The following is a 17,894-nucleotide window of genomic DNA, read 5'->3' as shown; positions in this document are numbered from 1 at the left end:
AGGCTTTCCTCTGAAAGGACAAAGTTGGCACAGAGAAATGCAACAGTTGAGGAATTAAGTCTTCCTTCTAGACCAAGGATGAAGAAGTCATGAGCAGGATGGAGTTGGGGTAGATTGTCGTGGTATGCAATTTTAATAAACTGAAATCTCAGCATGACAAAAGGGGAGAAGCTCTTTTACAGAGAGATTTGGACAGAAGAGGAATCATTGTATTCATGATTGATATTGCTAAAGGCAACTCTTTGCTAACTCTATGTGGCCCTCACAAGTTTCCACAAGAATGTCAGGGGAAATAATGATGCTCTGCTTCATCAGATTTCCAGGATTTGCCTTGTTTTGTGAACACAGGAAGAACACGAGGCACAATTACTTACTCTCTGTTTAGGATTCTCTTATCTTAGCTGATGCCAACTCCAATGTGGAAACTTTTCAGATCTAACAGGATCTAGTATTGAAATGTTCTGGTCACTGTCCTTCTACCAAAGGACCTATCATAATTAGCATTTATCTCTTCTAACAAACTTTTCCTTCCTACTCTGCATGCCTTGGGCCAGAATTTGTGTTAATCCTATTAGGAAGACCATTAATTACTGCCTAGAAATAATTGGTTCCAGTGGAAAACATCTAATTAGGAAGAAATGTATTCTGTTATAAGGGTCCAATGTTAAAAGCTTTTGTTGTGCATTAGCAGCTAAACGTCATTGCTGGTTACTGATTTCTGATTGATCCCCAGTCAAATCTAGATAAAGCCTTGAATAATTTTACATAAAAGATGTGGGCTGTATCAAACTCATTTTCAAAAAAGTTTCCAATGGAAAACACTCTACATTTTTGTGTCTGTCATACTATGCATAGAAAGGTTGATATTTCTCAGTGTTCTACAGTTAAAATGGAATTTTATGTAGTGCATATAGTAATGCTGTAGACACTATGGTGCTGGAAAGAAAATTGTCTTTCTGTTTGCTATATATATGTATTTCAGGAAATCTTCTAAACATAAATAAACTTTGATGGGATGGACAATGAGCACTACTTCTGGCAATTAAATGTTCAGTTAACCCCAGGAGCAGCTTCAGCCTGGAACTATCAGCTGCAGGGTTACTTAAGGTCATTTTGGATGTGGTTCAGCAGGGCAACTATGGTAATAGCATCCATAGCTTAAAGTCCTGCATTTGATTGTGAGCTCTGGAGGTGATCAGCAGGAGCTAGGGTTGCTATTACCAAAGTTATCCCACAGAACTACGTCCAAGACAAATACTCTAAGTTCCTCTTCTCTAGGCCTGCTACTTAAAAATATCTGTCATATAAAACCTGTACAGCAAAGACACTGTTGTGCAAAATGGCACACCTTTAACTCTGCTATAGAGATAAAAATGAATTAGTAGGTACAACATTGCATGTAAAGGTAGCCTGCCGTCCACATAGTTCTTAATGGTACTGACAAGCATGTCTTTGTTTAAAGGTCAAATATTATGCTTTCTGTTAGAATCTGGAGGTCTGACTTGAGAACTGTTCTTGGTTAACATTAAACAGCAAGCCAAATCCCAAATATACTATAACTAGCTTAAAAAATAAAATCAGAAAAATTTAGAAATTCAGATGATGGGATGATAATCAAGGGCCTCCTGGGCACCTGTCAGAATTCTGCAGTTTGGAAGCCTGCTCATGCATAATCTGAGTATTTAACTATTTGATGGTTACTTGCAAGAGATTTACTGTAAACCTCCTGTATATGGTGTAGTGGGTTTGTCCCCTCTTTCTCCTCCCCTACTTGCTGACCCTGTGTTTGACACTATCTTCAGTCTTTCTCCAAAACACGGGGGGAGAAAGAGAATTGGATTTTAAAACTGTGGTTAATGACAGAATTCCTGTGAAAAGGTTAGAAAAGATGTGTTCTGATGTCTGACCTTCACAGTGTTTTAATCCCAGACATATCAGGAGCTCAAAATGAATACAAGCACAACTTAAGGTTAGAGAATACCTTCTCTGATAAATTAGTCCCTTTGTAGTTCTCAAAATTGAATTAAAATACAGCGCTCAGTCATATTTTGGGCTAAACTGTTACATTTGCATTAAAGGTTCAGGGCTCAAGCATTTTGATGTGTGATTCAGTACTTTGCACAGTTCATGTGGAGTTCAGAAAGGTTTCTCCGCCTTTATTGTGCTTTATGGGGCGGATTTCTAAATTGTATTTCTAAGTTTATGTTAATGTCCTTCTCAGAGACGTAGCAGTGTGGATGGCTCCTCTGCACACACCCGTACTCCCCATTAAAGCTAATGGGAGTCAGAACCAAGCACGCAGAGATAAATGATCTCCCAAATCTCTTCTGACCTTACCCAAAGTAACAGGATTGTTAACTTCTGGGAACATATTGATCAGGTAAAGCTCATATGTTTTTCCCCACCATACTTGTAAGAATACTATAGGAATATGAGGAGTTCTGGGGAGAAATGTACTGCAGCCACGCCCAGGAAGAACTCTGCCTGGAAACAAACGGATTCTGCCTGGCAACTGTGCAACCTGGGCACATCCTCCCTTGACTCATGGCTCATACTTACACATTTCTGCGTTCTTCCTTCCACACTCCACCAGGTTCTTCTTGCCCCAGTCCTTCCTCTTTCCCTCATCTATTAGGAAAATTCAGTTTTTAAAGTGTTCCATGTGCCTAAGCAAAATATGTGGCCTGTACGACACAGTAATTCTGTCACATGTCCCTCTAAGTTCTTTCCATAAATCCACTAAAACACTCCTGAAAATTGTCCTTAAATTATGTTTCCCAGCTTTAGTCATTCACATACCATCTTCACAATACTTTTGCTTATCTTCTTGTAACAACGCATACTTACTACTTTTCTTTATACTAACACTTCTTTACTTAAATATATTTTCAAAGATTTTTTTTTTATCATTGCGATTAATGGAAAACCTAGTGTTTTCCTAATGCGCATTGAAAGAAACAAATAATTACTAAAATTTAAAAAAAAAGTTTAACTGTAAGCTGCCTAAAACTATCTCATACAATACTTGGGGAATCACTGTTCACATTTTACTAGAAGGCAAGAAATAAATTATTTACTTAAAATAGGTAGAAGTTACTATTTCAGCAATATTTACGTGCACACCAAAAATAAGGTGACCATGACTTATTTCAACCCTGGCGTATCTGTGAGCTTTGCACCATGAGTCAGATGAGAAGAGCAACAGGGAACTGCATGGCTGGTGGAGAATGGTTTTGTCCTGGGGCTGGTGCTATCCCTGGGTTATGCACTCTGATGGGAAATACAGGATGTTCCTTTCTGCCAGCTCTCTTGAGAGCCAAGGAAGCCAGTGCTTATAAGAAGGACTAGAGGTTAGAGAACATCTTCTCTGATAAATTAGTCCCTTTGTAGTTCTCAAAGGGACTACAAAGTCCTTATTTGATTATATTAAATACAGGACATAACTTGTTCCTACAAGTGCAAATACCCCACTATCAAGAATATAAAACAACATATATGAAGGTACTTCAAAAGATTCATGGGAAGATTTGTATTATCTTTCAGTTCTATTTTTCCACAAACTTTTTGAAGTACCCTTGTATATGATTTTTATTTTTAGGTGCTTATAGTCTTTCACACTTTTAGTCATCTCTTTGTGGTAGGCTCACTTCTCTTTCCTAATTATTTCATTGGGGCAGAAACTTCATAAATGTTCATTTCAATGTGATTTAGAATATTAAAACAACAACAACAACAACAACAACAACAAAACAACTACCACTATTTCCTATGTGCCAGGCACCATGCTAATCACTTCACATGGATTATCGCAGTCGTCAGAACTATGCTGTGAGGTAGGCACTGCTATTATCCCCACACAGGTGAATTATTTTGTCCAAGGTCACAGAGCTGGAAAGTGTAAGAAATGAGATTCAAACCCAGATCTCTCACTCTAATCCCCACCCCTTCAGCTGGCCGGTTACCTATACTGCCAGCTGCAAAAAAATAAATAAATAAATAAATAATAATAATAATAATAATTTCTGCCCCTTAATCATGATTTAAGACAGCTCCCTAGTATTCTGTCTGCATAACTTGCAAATAATCTGTAACAGGTTGCAGCTCTGCCAGTAATCATATCTGAAACCTTGGGAACTCTCTTGGTCTTAGAGGATCACTAAATTTCCTTTTGCAGCTGAGATAGCCATACATTAGCATAGACCTACATCTGGAGTTGTGTTTTACAAACATTATCTAACCTCTTTTTCCTTTCTCCTGAAACAGAGCGAACACATAGTCATGCTATCGCTCTAAGGGAATAATTAATAGACTGAAATAGTTGGAGTCAATCTAAATACAGATTTACTTCTAATTCTGGTACTTCCAATTTTCTATCTGCATAGAGAAGTATGTTCATGATAACAAGACTTCCCAAAAAGGTAGTACATTTCCAATTTCCAATGACCCTAAAATATATAGTTAAGTGGCTTTTAGCCTTCTATAAATTATAATTGTGGTAAATATTCTTTTTGGATATGTTTATTTGTCTTAGGCTATTTTACTTTACAGATGGAGCTACAAACGGGCAAGAAGGAAATAATATGATATGACCCATCTGTATCTATTAGGCAGAAATAGGAAAAATAGGTAAAAATATTTCCTGGTGCAGTGTAAAGAAACAGAGAACTCAGAATCAGTATTCCTGGGTTCAAGGCCCTCTTCTGCTCCTGGTGACCTTGAGAGTGCCACCAATCTGAGCCTCATCTTCTTCAGTCAAATCATTGGCAAGATCCCTTCAACTCAAAAATCCTATGATTGAGCAAGATACAAAGTGACAGAAATGCAATGAAATGTAAATTAAAATCTCATCTTTCACAATTCTTACTTGGCACTTCCATTCCACGCCATCAACCTGGTGCTGGAATAGTCTCACACCATGAGCTGAGATAAGGGCATCAAGGACTTTCTGTTGTAAACGATAAAGCACCAGGCTAAGGTATGTGGAAGATTTTATTTCCTTAAAACTAACAGGGTTGGCTGGGTGACTAAAAGTACAGAGATGATCACAACTCTCTATTATTATTACGCCATATCCTATCTCTGAATAACCAGAGCAGCTCTTTTAAAAATCACCAATGTCACTGTTTAAACAATGCTTGCTAAAAATAGTACTTGAGTCGTGGGTTTTTAATTTGTTGGCGCAGTGTTCCTAGACATGAATTTCAAATCTATAGAGACTTGAAAGAAATTTAATTAAAGGATCGAAGATAACATTAGTTACAGTACTATAATAGACACAATGGCTGTAGTTCTCAGAATTGTAGTGGATGATTCTGAAATAAGATAGCCTTTCGATCATATTCATTACCAACATTTCTCTAAGAATTATTAATCATATCATGTTTGCCATGATGAATTAATTCAGCAACACAGTGATATCTATACATATTAATATGAATGATGCCACTTCTATAGATTACATTATTGGAAATTAGGACACATATATTAATTTATGAGTTCTTTTGGTTAGCCATTACCTTTCACTACCAAGTTTCCAGTACTGCTAGCGGTTCCAAAATGGTTAGTGGCTATACAAGTGTAACTTCCAGCATCTGATTTAGTCACATTGATGATTCTGAGGTTTCCATCTTCAGAAATGGTAATTCTGAAATCAAAGTAAATGAACGAAAAATGGTGAAGTTTATATCATATGGCTTATTAGAAATTATTTCTGTCATTCTGTAATCTTCCAAACTATAAATCATGGCTATATCATTTGACAGCTTTTGTTTAGGATATTTTTCTACATTTGCTTAGCAGTTTTAATACTTTTCTTGCTAAAATGGTCTCAACATTCAGTCAGAATAACTATTATAAATATTAGGTTGTAACCATTTTTCTGTCTTTGGTAGCTCTAACCATATTATGCAAACGAAGGCTTATTGTAGATTACCATTTGTCTTAAAACTGCTAATGAGGAATAAGAAAAAAAGTCCCTTGATTGTCTACTTCATGTCTTTTCATTGAAAGTGTTTTTTTCTACATGACAGGCTTAAATTAAATGAGGTATTATTAAGCATATTTATTTCTGAAATATGTCAGCCAATACATTTTTAATGAGATGTGAAAACTGAACTTAAAAAAATTAAAATATTCCACAACTTGGTGTGACTTTGGCACATGTCAGGACCCAGAATTAGGGACAAACATCTACTTTCATGCAGATGAAAACACTTTTGCTGACAGACACAAAAGATGGAACAGGAAAGATTTTAGAGAACCCTGTATTCAACATGACTACCAGAAGAGGAGTAGGACAACTAAAGATGAATAACATAAAGCCTGGCTTAGAGGCTAGTTGGAGAAAAAAAATATGTACACAGATAGCTCATTCAAGGTGGATGTCTGTTAAATTTCTGCTATGTATTTCAAATCTACCCACTTTTCCATCTCTCCTCCTCCCTCTTTCTCACCCAGTCTATCAAAACAGCCTCCTAACTGGTCTGCCTATTTCTACTTCAAATCCATTCTTCAGTCAGTGGCCAGGTGATCTTTAAAAATATAAACCAGATTTCTTCTCTCCCCAGGCTTAAAGATCTATCCTTGGCTCGCCACTGCACTCTGAATAAATTCCTTTCTAGAGCCTATAATGCCTAACAGATCTAGCTTTAAAAAAAGAAAAAAGAAAGAAAAAAAAGCCTCTCTCCCTTCTGTATTTCATTTTAGTCTTTTGACCCTTTAATGAACTTTCATCACACTGGCCTTCTGCAAGTTCCTAGAGTATTTGAAACTCTTTCCCACCTCAGGGACTTTTCGCCTGCCTTGAGCATCATTCCCCTGAGTCCGGACACAGCTACCACCTTCTCAACCCTCAGGACCTCAACGTAAAGGTAGCTTTTTCTTATAGACCTTTCCTGAGTCACTTTTAAAATGGATCTCCCTGTTAGTCTCTTTTCCTGAAGCCCTTTATTCCTCCCTACTAACCACAATCTAGATGTTGTATGTTTACTTGTTAGTTGTCTTATCCCATGGAATATTAGCTTTTCTGAGGGCAGGGACAGTGTTTGTCTTATGACTGGACCTACTGGATCTAGTACACAGGATGACATGTGGTAGACACCTTATAAATATTTAAGTGGCTGGGTGAATATGTAAATAAATTAATATCTTAAGAGAAAAATCAATAGTGTGTTGTAGGAATTCAGAGTGGCTGAACCATCGGGCCCTAGAGCTAGCTGTAACAGAGTCCATTACAAATTATTTGAAACAAGAGGTCTGGATGGGCAGAACTTCACTTTCTAGAACCTTTGACTAAGAATTTTTAAAGCACAGGTGAAGATTTAAATACAGTGGGTCACAAAGGCTGTATTTACTTCTTGTGAAGGTTCTCGTGGATGAAGAAGTTACTATGGAGGATACCAACATTAAAAAAGCAAATGTCTAACTTTTTAGTATTGCACATAGAAATGCAAGCTTGAGAAAAAACAGAAAACTTTCCCAGGACTAAAGTCTCTGTCATAGATAAAAAAAATTGTAACACAGCAAAAATGCTTGCTCTAAGGGCAGATGTCCTTGGTGCAGCTAAACCTTATGATGGGAAAGTATAACGATTATCTCATTGTTCTTTTTGTAACCACCTATGTTCCTCTTCTGTAACTTTTTTTTCCTGGAGAATAAAAACGGAGAGAAAACCTGATTCAGGACTATTCCCGGGATCTTTCTTCTCTTGAAAGAATTATTCCTGGGGGTAACTGCTTTGGGCCTCTCACTGCTCTGGAGAAATGGCCTTTGAATAATCCTTTGCATCTCCATCACCCTGGGAGAGGTGACAAGTTACAGCCTTCCTGACGCCCCACTCCAGGTTCTCCAACTCAGGCTGATGAGAAAGTATGAAGGTGAACGAGCCCTGCAAAGGATGGTGGAATCAGAAGGATGGGGCCTCATACTCCAGTTCTGTCAGTTCCAGCTGTGTGACTGGAGGCACCTTGCTGAACTTCCTAAGTTCTAACTTCCTCATTTATAAAATGGAGCTCACAATATCAATCTCATAGGTTGATAGTAAAAATTAGGTAAGCTGTGGTCAGTGAGACTCCTAGCATGTTTCCTGGTACCTATTAGGTAGTACTTCTCTTTCATTTTTTAAAATCATATCCTTTTATTTAGTCATTTGTACATATGGGGAAAATTGAACAACATCCTCTTAACATACTTTCTTTTAATATATGGATTAAATCAGTCTTCTTTCTGCACTTTGACTACCACTTCTGACAGTCTGAAGTCAATATACAAATTAACTGAGTCATCCCAAATCAATGTATAACATACAGTCTAGGTGCTAGGGTGCCTGTGGTTGGGTGGTTTGTACTTGCGGATGATGGCTGAGTCACTTTCTGGTAATGGCTTAAGGTGGGGGACTCAGCCCCTGGGATGGAACAAACTCCTGGTGGAGGCAGGGAAGCTGAGCTGCAGCCATTACCAGTACAGTGGTAGCAGCTAGACTGACCATTGCTGCTACAGACCAGTATGTTTTGCAAGCCATGAAGCACATGGAGCCCCAAGTAAAACAAGTTTTTCAAAGTCTACTAAAAACCTGCCTTCAGTGGTGCCTATTACAGAGGTGGGTTTGAACTCAAAATGACAAAACAGGAAGGAGCATTAATACTAGGTATAAGTCCTACTGCCAATATAGAAAAAGTAAGAGATGCTCATTGATAAATTATGCTCTTAAATCACTCAAAGGAGGATGTTCTTACATGAGTATAGCAGCCAGAATCAATGAAGTTAAACATTTTCTAGAAAATTAAGCTAAAAAATGAAGTACATGTATGATTCATTTTAAGTTCATATTAGTTTGAGTATACAAGTTCTGGATTTCATAATAAAACATCTCAAAGGTACAATAAAAAAAATTTAGCACAAGCTAAATGAAATCTTTGTTTTAAAAAAGATACAGACAGGAGGCCTTTTGTTCATTCACACCACAAAAACACACATAACAGCTGATCAGTAAAGACCATCTGATACCTCATTTGCCAACGAGCAGATGTACTGACAAAATAGAGTGGTGATCAAATCTTAATTGCATCAATAAGAAACATAGCATTAAAGGAGTTAATCAGGATTTATAAAATCATTTGCTAAATATTGTGAAATGTTGGCATATGGGAACCCAATAAGTAAGGTGACATTTGTGTTTTTTATACAGACTCATCTTCCATAAAGTAGCATCAGCCTGGACATATTACACATTCTGAAGAGTAAGCTGACTCTTTCAAAGCACAAAGGCCTATTAATAATTTATACCATTTTAAATAGTACCATTTTTAATTCCAAAAACCTAAAGCTGTTGCCTGTGTCAAACTGAAATGCCAAAAGATGAGTAAGGAAATAAGGAAAAGATTTGTCATCAGGTGCCTTGGGTTCCATACTTGACCCTGATACTTGTCAGGTATATGGGCTGACCAAATTACTTATGATGTAAGACAAAGTTTTTCAACCTTGGCACTACTGACATTTCAGACCAGATAATTTTTTGTCTCAGGTAGGATATTGAGCAGCAACCCTGACCTCTACCCACTAGAGTCCAGTAGCTCCACCTCTCCCTGCAAGTCGTGACAATCAAAATGTCTCTAGACATTGCAAAATATCCCCTGGGTGGCAAAACCACCCCCAGTTGAGAACTACTGGTCTAAGTCAGTTCTTTTTTAATCTCAAAGGATATTATGATGAATATCTTCTGTAATGAGATAAGATACATAAAAAATTCTAACTGAAGAGCTCCACAAATGTTTTCTCCACCATCATTTTCATCCTTGCTTCCTACTTTTAGTATCTCCATTGCACAAAAAGATGCTTCCTATGTTTAGTACCTCTATTGCACAAAAGATGTCTGACAAACACTGTTGCTACTTCAGCTGTAGAACCCAGCTAGCTATTCACAATCCCAGTACAAGGCTTTCTTTGCTCCTTGTCCTCAGAGCTTCCCTATCCAAGTACCTATGGGCCTTGTGAAGTGACAAAGTAACTTTACAAACTACTATACTGTCAATTTTTATCATTTCAGCACCTGACATTGGTATAGTGTTTTAATCCTCCCATTGTTATTTGCAAAAAGATAAGTAAAAGAAGTAAAACTCTAAATGTTAGAATTCCAGACAAAAGAAGGTCAGTGAGGGAGATCATCTGTAGAAGAGGTAACTTTAGCCTTTATTAAATCATATCATATTGCTGTGGCTGCTTATTCTTACTAGGTATAATCCAAATGTGGAGGTAACGTGAAGTTTAAGGAACTGTTATCTTGTGAAACTCAACCAATTTCTTATCCAAGCAATGTAATGGAGTGATTAAAAACATAAACTCTGGAACTTTCTAGGCTCAACTCATGTTCCTACTACTTATGAGCTATGTGACTTTGGGTAAGTTAATATCTCTGTTCCTAAGTTTCCTTTTTTGAGGAAATGGAATAATAAGAGTAACTATATCTCATAGGGTCGTTATAAAGATGTGCAGTGCTTAGAACACTGCCTGGACATAAAATGTACCACATAAATGCATTAGCCAAATGTTCTATTAAGTGAAGCTCGGCACCCTCCCGGACCCATTTTTTTCAAGCATTCGTAAAGGACTCCATTAAGGCTAAGACAACTGCTGGCTAGTACTGCCGCTCTGGAGTCCTACAACACATTATTCTTTTAAACGAAGCATATGAGTGACACCAAGTGGTCCTAGAAGGGGGATAAAATATTGGACTTATTCATTCATAGATATTTACTAAACACCTCCCATATATTAGGCCTTGTGTTAGAATATAGTGATGTGAAAATTACAGTTTCTGTTCTCAATAAGCTTGTAAATCAAGACTTTAGATGGTTATATATCTAGCAATAGTATTAATGTGTTAAATACTGAAATGCACACATTTCTATAAGTGCATAGTAGAAGGGGTGTTACTTTTTCCAGTGGGAATGCTGTTTCATAAGCTAGCTAAAAGATGGGCAGAGAGCCAGGCCTAGACAATCAGGAGACTTATCTACAGTGAGTAGATAAGTAACTCACTGTAGATGAGTGACTTATCTCATCTAGGGATAAGCATATGACCCAAACCAGGAGCTCTTCAGGGAAACAATTTCTTTCTGCTGAGGTTGTTAAATTTGCAAGATGGGAATCTGGAACTGTTGGTAGTCATCTGGTCTGCCATATAGAGAAATCATGCCTTAAGGAAGGCAAGCAGAGACAGAGCCCAAGAGACAGATGGCAGGCAGAGAGAGAGAGGGGGGAAGAGAGCTTATGACATCTTTGAAGTCCTGTTTCTGTCCATGCCTGAAGCCAACAGCATCCCTTGGATGTCCTAGTTATATAAGCCAATCATTTAAAATATTAGAAATTGAGTTTTCAGCACTTCCAAGTGGAAGAGTGCAATCTCTTTGAGAAATTGCTAAACTTGTTCACGTGACAGTGGTAGTGAAAGTGAAGAGGAAGGAATGGATTCTGCAGGCAATTCTATGATGACAGTCTCTACAGAAATTGTTGCTAGAAGATTGATGAATGCTATCTGTTATAGGGGAGTAACCACAGAGTACTGTGTATGAAAAAACTGACCTAATATTTCTTCATACACAGCTGTATCAAATACTTTCGGTTATTTATTTCTTCATATAAAAACTAAGTATACAATTTGACCTCTTGCTTTTAATTTGTTTTATGGAAATTTTATGAATTGAGAATTATCCAGAAAACTAGGTATTTGGTGTTGGGGTGCTAATTTGGACTAACTCAAGAAATTTTTGAAAGGCAATTCAATACTAACATTTACAACTTGCTTCCTTTCAATCTGGATCCTATAACCAACTTTGAAAAAAGGGTTTTCAAAATTCATTTTTTTCATGAATATAATGCTTAAATACAGCCCAAGAACAGCTTTCTTTTCATGTTTCTTTTCTTTTCTTTTTTTTTTTTTTTTTGTGACCGGTAAGGGGAATGCAACCCTTGGCTTGGTGTCGCCCGCACCGCGCTCAGCCAGTGAGCACAACAGGCCATCCCTATACAGGATCCGAACCCATGGCGGGAGCACTGCTGCGCTCCCAGTGCTGCACTCTTCCGAGTGAGCCACAGGGTCGGCCCATGCTTTTTTCTTTTTTAAATTGTGTAGTAAATATTTATTGAATTGAATTTTAGAACAGGTAACCTAAAAGAACTTCATGGTTTGTATCTTTTATTTCTTAAACAAAAGTTACATTTTCAGATAGTGTATCCTTGATTCTTTCTTTTTCCTTCATTTTTATAGCAGTTCTAGTTTTACAGAGAAATTGAGCAGAAAGTACAGATAATTCCCATGCCTCTCTTACAGTTTCTCCTATTATTGACATGTTACATAGTGTGGTACATTTGTTATAATTATGGATCCATATTGATACAATTATTAACTTCATTGTACATTAGGGTTCCCACTTTGTATTGTATAGTTCTATAGGTTTTGCCAAATGCATAATGTCATGTATTCACCATTACAGTATCATACAGAATAGTTTTGCTGCCCTAAAAATACTCTGTGCCTCACCTATTCTCATGTTGGTTTGAAGTCTTGATGAGACTTCAAAGTTTCCTTTGTGCTCCTCTCATCTTACATTCCCAGTTGTAAACTATTGACTGATCTGTAGCTACTAGCCTGATACTGAACTTTGAGATCCTCCTAATATTTATGAATAGTGATAGAGTTAGATAAAAAGAATTGAAAATGTAAATCTGTCCCCAGCTTAGAATAGGTTAGTGCTGACCTACCTGTGGGCTGTTTTCAAATCACTGATAGTATCAGTGAAAAGTCAAAGATGATAAAGCAGCAAGTGGAAAAATAAAAGTATGACACAGGACTTCATTTTCCCTCCATGAAAAGAGGTCATTTCATTCACAACATGGTAAGTTACCTATAGCATAGACAAGGTTCTCTTCCCTCACTGTCATGTGGAGATTTCAGATCCATACAGGATAAGAGCATATCTGGAATTATGAGATAAATTGAATCTCTCTTTCTTAGTACGAAGCTCTGGGTTATAGCCATCGAAGAGCTGACCTTGTCAGTCCTATAAATCAAAACCAGTATGGGGATATGGGACCTTTAAAAATGCTGATCTTTTCTTTTTGGGGGCTTTAGTAACAGATGACAGGAGCTGCAAACTCCACAATATTATATCACCCCAAAGGGGAGGATTATCCCCAAATGGTGACCTCTGATTTTCTGAGCAGTTCTGCATGGAAGCTCGTCTGCTGGGGAGGGAGTCATCATATCTTCACCTGCCTTTCAGTCACTTTGAAACACTTCCCTTATAGATAAATCCCTTTAGAGTAGAACTCACAAAACCACTTTTCCCCTTCAGCAGAAGGGAGAATTATGGAGTAATAATTTATTTCAAAACAAACAAACAAACAAACAAAAACAATGGAAGTTTCAAACTGTTAAGTTAAAATTTAAATCACCTTTAATATTGTTAGATTAGAGATAACACAGCTCACTTAAAATTATATGCAGTTTAAAAAATCTCAAAGGGTTGAAACAGGTTTCTCCTTTCATTTATACATGATAGGTCCCAGAAAACATGTTTGAAAGTTGAATGCCCGAAAGTGAAACAACAGATTTACACATCACAAGGGAGGCTACACTCTTGACAAGCTCAAATATATTATAAAACCTCAAACACGGTTAATATAAGTATTGCTACCTCCCAGCTCAAGCAAACTGGCAGGATGGTGGGGCTGTTACAGCAGGCCCAGTTCCAGGCAGGATGGACTGCTGGCCCCAGGGCCACCAGCAGTGCCCTAGAAGAAGGGCAATTAAGGCAGGCATGCCCTAATGCAGGTCTCCTATGCCTCATGAGGCAGGACAGGGCTGGCACATGCCAGTCAGCCCCTCATTGCAAGAACAGAGGAAGGACTGCCTGGCCACAGATCTGTTTGCTTTGTTCTGCACAGAATTAATTTCATCTAAGTAATTGGGAGATTTCATATAAAAAGCCCACTCCTGGCTAACTGTGATGAATGGGAAGATACAGCAATACTAGCAACACATCCCACAGGGCACCACTAGGCTGGTGAAGAGGGGTGGCAGACCATTTATGCAGACAGTAGGCTCTCTAGCTTCCATCCATCCCTGGATTAAACCTTCATTAATGTTTCTACCTGGCCCCTGCGGGCCTCTGAGATTGTGACTCCTTACTTTAAAACACCACCATGCACTGAATATACGGAGCAGGGATTTGGGGAAGGCTTTAGGCATAAGGCATGATTCCTTCGCTTTTTGATTCTCCCTCCTCCAAAGGTACTACACAAAGAGAACAGAGCAATAGACGAGAATGGAAAATTGGGTGTTGGATTAGTTTCCTATGGCTGCCGTAGCAAAGTACCACAAACCGGTGGCTTATAACAACAGCAATTTATTCTGTCATGGCACTGGAGACTGGACGTCTGAGGTCAAGGTATTGGCAGGGTTGGTTGCTGCTGGGTGCTGTGAAGGAGAAACAGCCCCTTGCCTCTCTCCAGCTTCTGGTGGTTGTTGGCCGTCTTTGGTGTTAATCTCTGTCTCCATCACGACGTGGTGTTCTTTCTGTGTGTTTCTTCACATCATCTTCCCTTTGTGCATGTGTCTATATTCAAATTCCCTCTTCTAATAAGGACACCTGTCATTGGATTAGGGGTTATGCTAATGCAGTATAATCTCATCTTAACTTGATTACATCTGCAATGATCCTATTTCCAAATAAGGTCACATTTTGCAGTTTCGGGTGAGAATATGAATTTTAGGAGGACACGATTCAACGCACAACAGGTATCAAGAGAGGAAACCCACCAGGGGTGTTGGTCCTGTGAGAGCAAGCAGCTTCAGGACCTCCTTTGCAGCCCTTTGGGGAGGGGAACGGAGGAGGGTTTGCTTCCCTGGGCCTGGCACTGCCTCGTGTGCTCACTGCTCAATCCCCCTCCCGCCTGAACAGGGCCTGGCCCTCTGCCCCAACAGTAGTTATCACAGACTTGCTATTATTGCTCTTTAGGTGATATATTAACAATGAAATGAGGAGTATGAAAGCAGTTTTGGTGTGGTAATGAATAACGTACAAAAGTATAAAAGTCCAACAGGAAAAAAAAAAATTAAGGTCTGCCTGCAATTTCAATTCTTCTTCAATTACCCCAGTTTGTTTACTTGTTGGCGAAAGTAGATCTCCCATTCTATCCTTTTCTTGTTACTCTGGCCAATTAATTAATATTTATTTTGATATTAAAATTATAGCCAAAATTAGATAGTGGAAGTCTATACCAAAATTATGGTTTTCTACACCATTTTGCATGAAAGCTGAACTGCTTGCGGGAAAGTCAGTGTCGTCACTTGTCCTTGGGGCAATGGAAATACAGCATAGTTTTGGAATACAACACTCATGAAATAGTCAAAATGTTGAAGGACTGGAGAGGGGACAATGAAGAGACAGAGGTAAGGATTTGTATATGCAACCCTATCAACAGGAGACTTAGCCTGTGACTGACAGAGTTGACATAAAGACTTAGTAGACAAGTCCCTGGCTTTGTGCCAGTTGAGAAATTAGAAAAGTCTGGCAGATTAATTGGCAATGTTATGCTAGAGACCTACCCGATAGCAAATAACACCAAAACTTTTCTTTGAATGAAAAAAAAAAGACTTGTTTTGGTTTGAATTTCCTTGGCTATCTATTTTAATAAAATGCAAAAGATATTCTAACTTTTAACTAGAATTTGCCTGAGTTTTCACATTTAATATCAAAAGATATGTGGAAATTGTCAGCCTGATGGGAGGGAGTGATTTATAGAAAGAAAGATTGTTTTGTGGTAATGTGCAACTTGTAAAAAGTCAATTAAGAAGGCCACAATAACACGTTGAATTTTCAGGACAGAACAAAGCTAAGGATACTAGAGATGGTTGGAAAGTGATAGGTCGGGTGGAAGGCATAGGGGAAAATTATGATTTGTAATGATGAACATGCTAATGATAATAATATAAGAGTCAAATGAGAACCCTAGAAGGTGGCTTTGCTCCTATTTTAGGGAACAAAGGATGTTTGAGATTACAAATTTAAATGTAGGTCAACAGGAAGAGACTTACTCCAAGGGCATTTTCAGGGAAATCTGTCATTGATCTTCCCATGTAGTCTCCGTCGCAGCAATAGACATCACTATTGAACAGACACCCTGCTGACAAAGTTCCCTTCGAGATAATTTGCTTTCTGTCGTAAGATTTGGGTTTAATAAACCTCTGAACAACCCATACATTTCAGTCCGCCTGAAGAACAACCTGCGGTTCAGACCCGATTGCCCTTGCCTGCAGCACTGCTCGAAAGAAAAAATAAGCTCGCATTTGTTTATCCTGGTTTGATCCAGGTCTAACTTCCTCTGAAGAACGGTTTTAAAGTCCCATAAAATAACCTAGAAAGAACTATCTGCCTAGGGCTAGATAAGTATTAAAGATCACAGAGTTAATTTTAATTATTCTTTGTGATACAGTGCACGATAAACATGGGAAATGCTTTTCTTGGACTGGCAAACATTGTAATTTTATTTATTCACATGGTAAGCATATAGCACTGAAAACACCATGTCCTGGAAAGGAGAAAATAAAATAAAGGATGCGTCTAGACATGTTTTTTGTCTAAAATTTGTTTCATAAGTTGCTGTCTTTAATTTATGCAAGATCTCTCCATGTCTCCACTAATACAAGATTTAGAATTCCTTTCTTCTGGGAACTTATGACTTGAGATAATTCCATCATAAATCTACAGAGCATTGTGAAGATGAATGGGGGTAGAGACAGGAAGGTAATATTATATTTCATATTTTATATTTCCATGTACTTTTATCAAAGCATCATAACAAGTAATATTACTTTTATAATGAGAAAAGAATATCAAAATAAAAGGCACTCAGGAAGTTTTATACAACAACGTCTTATGACACTAGAGTAGCTGGTTAAAAAAAAAAACAGGTTAATAACTAAGGGCAGCTGTTTTTAGAAATAATTGGAAATAAAGAAGATATGGACGATAATGGACCAAAAGGCCCAGAGAAATAACTGTAAATATACTAAGCTGAGTGTTGGATATGGTGAGGTTCTTAAGAGGTTTATTAACCTACAACATACTACTAGGAGCTGTTGGATGCTTGCATTTCTTATCTCATTTAATCTGCACAATTCTGAGGAGCATTATCCCAATTTTTCAGTTGAGAAAAATGAAATCAAGATAAATAAATTAACATGTCCAAGGTCAATGCAATTAATAAAGATGCACTGGAGTTTTATGCTCAGGTCTCACTGTACCATTTCTCCCATGCCATCCTGTGGTGCTGGAGGGTGTAGGAAAGAAAAAAAACAAGAAGCAAAAAAATATAACCACATTTAAGAGGTTTCCTTAAATTTGCTATTAGATCTTTGGTTATAATTAATTTTTTTTTTTTTTTTTTGCTTTCTAATTTTACTTGCTGATGTAGCTTTTTCTAATGTTGAGAAATGTGTGTTCATGTTAGTGTGTCTGAACACAGAAGCAAAAGTAAAGAAAATATAAAAAATAGCTTGAAGTTAAAAACACAGAAGCTTCCTTTACCCCTGAGTAACTAAAATGCCTGGAATACCATATTAATTATTAATTAGAAAGGGAGGTCCACAATGTAGATATGTAATTTAGTAAGCAGAGGAGGTTTCTACAACACAAATAGCAATATTGGCCATGCTAGAAAAGAATGTTTTTATTTTATTGTGTTCCCAATTCTCAAACCTTTAGTGATTGTAGGATCATGCTTTGTTTGCTTCAATCTCTCATACCAGAACTTTAAAATATTTCTGAGAGAGGGAACCAAGGTGGAATCTCCTAGTTCGTGCAGATATCACAATGGAACACCACTGTTAAGGCCCA

The 17,894-nt window shown here is 37.7% G+C and overlaps 1 protein-coding gene across 1 annotated transcript in view; it reads right to left on the bottom strand.

Moving 5' to 3' along the window:
- LOC134390134 (contactin-4) overlaps positions 1-17,894 on the bottom strand; it is a 353,707-nt gene that overhangs the window by 64,657 nt on the left and 271,156 nt on the right. Inside the window, exon 11 of the mRNA XM_063113414.1 lies at positions 5,517-5,644. Within this exon, the coding sequence (XP_062969484.1) occupies positions 5,517-5,644 (128 nt within the window). The remainder of the gene's footprint in view (positions 1-5,516; positions 5,645-17,894) is intronic.

This window comes from Cynocephalus volans, chromosome 11, assembly GCF_027409185.1.
Source record: "Cynocephalus volans isolate mCynVol1 chromosome 11, mCynVol1.pri, whole genome shotgun sequence".
In the NCBI taxonomy this organism is placed as follows: Eukaryota; Metazoa; Chordata; class Mammalia; order Dermoptera; family Cynocephalidae; genus Cynocephalus; species Cynocephalus volans.
The sequence above is the reverse complement of the archived record's forward strand: the minus strand, read 5'-3'. Positions and strand labels throughout refer to the sequence as shown.